Raw genomic sequence first — 6,131 nt, forward strand, 5'->3', positions numbered from 1 at the left:
GAAGGTCAAGGAATGGTAGGCTCAGTTTGCTTGCTTCCATGGTGAAATTGAGGAAGGAATTTTGTTCATTGAGCCACAGATGAAAGGTCTCTAGAACTTCAGAGTCACCTCGCCATATGACGAAAATATCATCAATATAGCGTTTCCATGTGACTATGTAGTCACGGAAAGGGTTATCAGTACACAGAACACATTGTTGTTCGAACAAGTGTACATATAGATTCGCCAGGCTGGGAGCAAAAACACTGCCCATAGATGTACCAGATGTTTGAAGGTACAACTGATGTTCGAACTGAAAAAAATTTTCAGTCATAGCCAGCCTGGCACACTCCATAATGAATCCCACTGGCGAACTAAACCCAGTACTGTTTTCTTCAAGGAGCCCTCTGATAGCTTCGAGAGTCTCCATCTGAGGGATGCAGGTATATAGAGATTCTACGTCAAAGCTGACGAGAAAATCCGTGTCAATGTTGAAGTCTAGATCTGGAAGAAGTTGTAAGACTTCCTTGGTATCCTGCAAGTATGTCGGCATGGTTTTGACCAAAGGTCTAAGAAAAACATCCACAAACGTTGAGAGGGGTTCAAGTAAAGAGCCCAACCCGGAGATGATCGGTCTCCCGGGTGGTGGGCGTTGGGTCTTGTGGATTTTGGGCAAAACGTAGAAGTACGGGGTGACCGGATGTTCAGTCACCAAAAATTCAGCCTCTCGTGACGAAATCCAACCTTCTAGTTTAGCCTCATGGACAAGTTCCGAAATTTCTTTTTTAATGCGCAGTGTGGGATCTTGGTTGAGGATTTTGTAAAATCTCTCATTACTGAGCTGTCTTAAACATTCTGTCTTGTAGTCAAGAGCATCTAGGATCACAATCGCCCCTCCCTTGTCGGCAGGTTTGATGATAATTGTAGAGTTCCTGGACAAAGAGGACAGAGCCTGCTTCTCTAGGTTAGGTAGATTGTGATACTGATGAGTTGGTTTATTCATCATGGCAGAGGTTTCTTTCGTGACCGCTGTCTCGAAGGCAAGAACCTGAGCTGGCAAGGCATGTGTAGGTGGGTTGAATGTGGATTTATTTCTGAGGCCACTATCCGTCACACCATCTGCCAGAGTAGTGTCTTCGTGGCTCTTGTCATGGAAGAAAAAATGCAATCTTATTTTTCGAAAGAACTTGGCTAGTTCACATTGGAGAGTGAACGGATCACCCGTGTTGGTCGGGACAAAGCCCAAACCTCTGTTGAGGACCTTCTCTTCCATGGCGGTTAAGGTGTAAGAACTAAGATTGACCACTAGCTGCTGCTGGGTCCCGCCCCTGCTGGGCCCTTCGCCGAGCTGCGGAGGTGCCGTGGTGATGTAGGTAGAGGTGGGCTCCAATGGACCCTCGTTTGGTTTGGGGTTTGCTGGCCTCTTCTTCGTCCCCTCGAACGACCCCGGCCCTGGCCTAAAAAAGGCTGGTTGTAAAAGAACTGTGGGGGGGGATTGAAAGGCATCATATTCGGCGGAAAAGGGGGATTGGGATATTGCCATGGTGGAGGTTGCCACCATTGTGGTTGTTGATTCCCTCGCCAGTTGCGCCTAGAATTACTGCCTCTACCTCTGTTGCGTGTTGACTCCTGTGTGGTGGAATCTGAGTCGCTAGACCAATCTTCTGATCCAGAGGAAGAGTAGTTAGAGCCAAAACGTCTACCTTTTCTATTGAACTCAGGTGGTACATAGTTCTCTTGTGTGTAGGGATAGACGCGTTCAAAGGAAAATTTGGCCAAGTCTTTCTTGAATTTTTCTATCTTGGCTGACAGTATGCCATCTCGAAAGTCTTTATTAGACTTGTTGTTATCATCGAGATTCTTTTTGTAGATGGAATGGGACAAAGTTGTCTTAATCTGTCCTTCTAGTACTTGAATCTCGATCATGATAGCGTCGGCGATGCGTTTGGCAGTGCTAATGATCAAAATAAGCCAATCGCGAGTGCAACGCCACGCTATCAGGGCCCAATCCTTGAGAAAGACTTTATCCTGCAAGAAGAGGCGGGATGTGTTGGTAACGATTAGGCCAGTAGGTGCGCAATTCCCCCGCAAATACTCTGTCATGATGGCACCATGGATGCTGGTACGAGTGTGCGATTTCTTCAAAATGAGAAGTTTCGCCCAGTCGTCACCCGTTGCCACTGCCGGATTGTCTGTAATTTCTAGGATACTTGGAGTGGTAGTCAATATGAGGCGGGCCATCTCATCATCAAAAGCCAAACCCGTGAGTTCTGTCATGTTGCTAAAGGGGAGTCAAACAAACACAACTAGTCTGTAAAAAGGCTGTAGCACACCTATCAAGATGGATAACTAAAGAGAAACACACCAGCACTACTGGGTGTATGACGTACATGAAGACCCGCAGCCGAAGCTGCACACAATAGCAATACAAAACAACTGGTCATAGGGTCTGAGGGAATTTTAAAGACCTGCACAGACAAATCCCCAAATCACTTGAATCAACACAAAAAAGAGTCTGCGGGTCTAAGCCAAACATTCAAAAGGAAAGAAATGACAGGTCAGCACATTCAAAAATGAAAAGAGTCCTCATAAAGAGGGCCAAGTCCCATCACCCACCGAAGTGGCATGCTTCATCATCTACACCAGGTGCAGTTATGGGAGGTCCCAGATGATGAAGCATGCCACATTTTCCATAGCGCCAAAAAGCTGGGAAATAGTGAGTTCAATAAATATCCAATAATCAGAACCACTGGAATTATGTGATTCTGCGGCGGCAGTGTTGTATGCACAATAATACATTTGCCGCATAAACCACACAATCCATCATCTACTGCATAATCTCCAGATTTTAATACAAAAAAATGTGTTTTCTGAAAACGCAGCGACCCATGTTGCCACGCAGTGGAAGGCCCTATGCAAAGGTTGACTGGTCATGTTCCTATTACTCTTTTTTGGTGTTAAACTGGTACTACTGAGGTGAAACCTTTGACCAGATTGTGTTAACATGAAAAAAATATGAAGCAATACTATCACAAAATGTTCCTCAATAGGTCACATAACTTGCCTTATCTTGCTGCATAATGAGGTCGACCCTGCCACATAATTTGGTCCTCCCCTGCGCACAATTCCATTGGCCCGGCCAATAACCTAACCTGGTACATTAACCTGGCCAGAACTGAAATAACCAAACAACCAAAGTATGCCCCAATGTGACCTAAAATAATCTATACTATTTTAACATTGTCCAATGCACACTGAACTTACTTAAAAATGGCATAAAATAAGAAAAACAAGCACTGGCAAAGCCAATAGGTCTCACTTTTGAACGGAGTTACAGACTTGTTGCAGATGCTAAATAGCATGAGAGAAAACAAATCTGATCAAAGCATGATGATGTACACATACAACACCAAAAATGCACATGCATATGTCATGACGTGGAGGCCATTCTGGCTTAGACTCCAGCATGATGACATATGTTTGTTCCTGCATCACTACACGAGTACGGTGTGCGTCATGAAGCGGCAGATAAACATAAAGTCAACAAATCACAAGTAATATGCTGACCCAAAGCCATCTTTACATATTGGTTTTGTGCACAACAGAACCTTCAACAACAAGAATTTGCAATGCAATCGGTCTCGCATTTGCGAGAGTTTGAGCTATTAGCATTGTAAATGACAGTGCCATTTATTTATGTTTTACAAAAACCAAACTTAAATAAAAAGCATTGTCATTTACAATGCCAATAGCTCAAACTCGTATAAATGCGAGACCTATTGCATTGCAAATGCTTGTTACTATTAATTTGTGATGGGGTTGCGCCACTTCTGTGGTGCAACCCCGTTGCAAAATTCCTTTGGGAATTTACTAAATCAAGCAAAGCAATTTTGCGTTGGTTTGCTTGGTTTCGTAAACAAAAAGTATTACTTTGCGTTAGGTAGGTTTTACATGGGTGGAGCATGTATTTGATGCAAACCCAGATTTGGAAAGCCTTGTAAACTTGGGTTTCTGTCAAAATGGTGTTCCTACAATGAGAAATATTTGTATTTCTTTTTCTTACTTCCTCTTTTCGTGTGCACTATATTCTGCAGCACCCATAGAAAGGTACAAATTCCTCTGTGGATTGTTTTTGGGCACAAAGGTATCCATTCCTGCACAAAACCAAACCTGCCCTTAATGCCGGCACCTTTGCACCACGGTGCAACGGTGCTTGTGTTGGCGCTAGTCAACGCACAGTAGAGATCAGAAATGCTCCATATATTGAAACATGGAGCATTCCTGATCCAGCCCTTTCAGGCAATGTAGCTAGCAAGTTTCCTTGCTGTGCCCGTTTGCCTGAAATAATAGCAAATTTGCCACTATGTTTTCATGCCGACAAAAGATTATCAAAATATTTCACATTTTACAGTACGTGCAAAACTGTGCAGAACCTCTTTATTACCGAAAACTGCATTCACTGTCGCTAATGCTTAAAAGTAGTGATGCTGTGAATCAATTTCTGCAAAATAGTCCACAGTGCGTAAAGTCCACCCAAATCAAACAAATTAATAATTAAATATTTTAATACTGAAATCGCAAGAAGGGAAGTTTATATATTTCAAATCCACATTGAACATAGGCAATTGCAATTCCTTTACAATGTATGCAGTGTTTCGGCTTAACAGTAGTTCTCTTAGGATATGCCATTATGTATGTACAAAACAAATTTGCAAAAATGAGCTACTGACAACACCGAAGCTTCTGACTTTCGGCACCATTCCTGTACTAAACATATTTCACAAAGCTGTAAACCTTCCGCTCCTTTAACGACATTTCCATGTCTGTAAAATACACACTTCACGTTGCTCTAACAAATAACGCAATAAATCTAAAGGTACCTGTGAAGAGTGAGAGTACAAGGAAGACCGCAGTCCTACGAGCCATTATGAAAGGTGTTGGAGGGCCTGTCGCCGAGTTTGCTTTAGCAAGCTGCGGTCATGTTGTAGTTGCTTCTTGGCTCGAGTCATACTGCGCATTTCACGTATTTATAGAGTCTGCAGAGGAAGTGTGCACCCTTGGCAAGATTCTGTTTACTAAAAGTGTTGCTATGTTCCTTCTAGTGCCCAACTTTTCAATGGTTGGCTTTGCCCTGAAGAGAAAACAATTCATCACGCCTTACACTTAACGGATTACTCGCTTTACTTGTTCTCAAGTATGCGTGACATGTTTGCCTTTCAAATGATTATAATTTGGGATATAACCTTCCATACATTTCCTAATTTTAGGACTCCTATCAAACGGCAAAAGCAAAAAATGAATGTTTTCTTTTTCCAATCGTTGTGCCAGAATTGGACTAGGATAAAATACAGTCCCGTGTAGCAGAAATAGAAATGGCCCACGTTCAAAAATCGTAATTTGAGACTCTTCCTGGTACAATGTTTTAGTGGTACTTGGGTAATGTTCATGCTGGAAAATGTGTTTCACGTAGTACATTTTAAAGCAGAGAAGACTGTAAACAGTGCACAAAACTGGACAGGATTGTAATATATCTTTATTAGGGTTATTGAAATTACTCATTATAGGGCATTTAGGGTAAATTAGTATCAAATGATATATTTTAAGATCAAAAAGAGAAAGAGAGAGATATCATGAGAAAGAGAAAGAGACCGGAGAGAATGTGTGTATGTATGTGTGCTCGTGCACATTGGTATACATATATGAGTGTCTTTGTGTGTCACTTGACTCCAGGTTACTTGCTGAGTGTATTATTCAACTGCTCTTCTCATATGCTTCAGCTTTATCAGTGATTCTAGACTAAAACTTAAACAAGCATTGACAAAGTTGATAAGTCTGGCTTGTTTTAGATGTATGTGTTCTTTGTTGTAATGGTCACAAGTCATTTGAATATGCTAAAATACCGACAAAAACCAAATACCATTACATGTACACACACACACACACACACACATACATACAGAAAACACATACGGTGGTAGCTGTAGACACTAATGTATTACAGTTAGAGGCATTCCTTAATTCATGGAATTGAATTGTGTATATGGATGAATGGAAGGTTGGAGGGATATACAACATTGGGTGGTTTGATGGTGTGGTTGTACATCTGGATGGACGAATGCTTAGTTGTGATTTGATGTTTATTGCAAGGCTGG

The 6,131-nt window shown here is 42.0% G+C and overlaps 1 protein-coding gene across 1 annotated transcript in view; it reads right to left on the reverse strand.

Annotated features, from left to right (window-relative positions):
- The window catches only part of LOC146855235 (cadherin-related family member 4-like), a 767,858-nt gene extending 762,877 nt beyond the window's left edge, over positions 1 to 4,981 (reverse strand). The window contains exon 1 of the mRNA XM_085650585.1: positions 4,860 to 4,981. Coding sequence (XP_085506711.1) covers positions 4,860 to 4,905 — 46 coding nt within the window. The 5' untranslated portion in view covers positions 4,906 to 4,981. The remainder of the gene's footprint in view (positions 1 to 4,859) is intronic.
- Positions 4,982 to 6,131: the final 1,150 nt, after the last annotated feature.

The sequence above is a fragment of the Triturus cristatus genome, chromosome 4_1 (genome assembly GCF_964204655.1).
Source record: "Triturus cristatus chromosome 4_1, aTriCri1.1, whole genome shotgun sequence".
In the NCBI taxonomy this organism is placed as follows: Eukaryota; Metazoa; Chordata; class Amphibia; order Caudata; family Salamandridae; genus Triturus; species Triturus cristatus.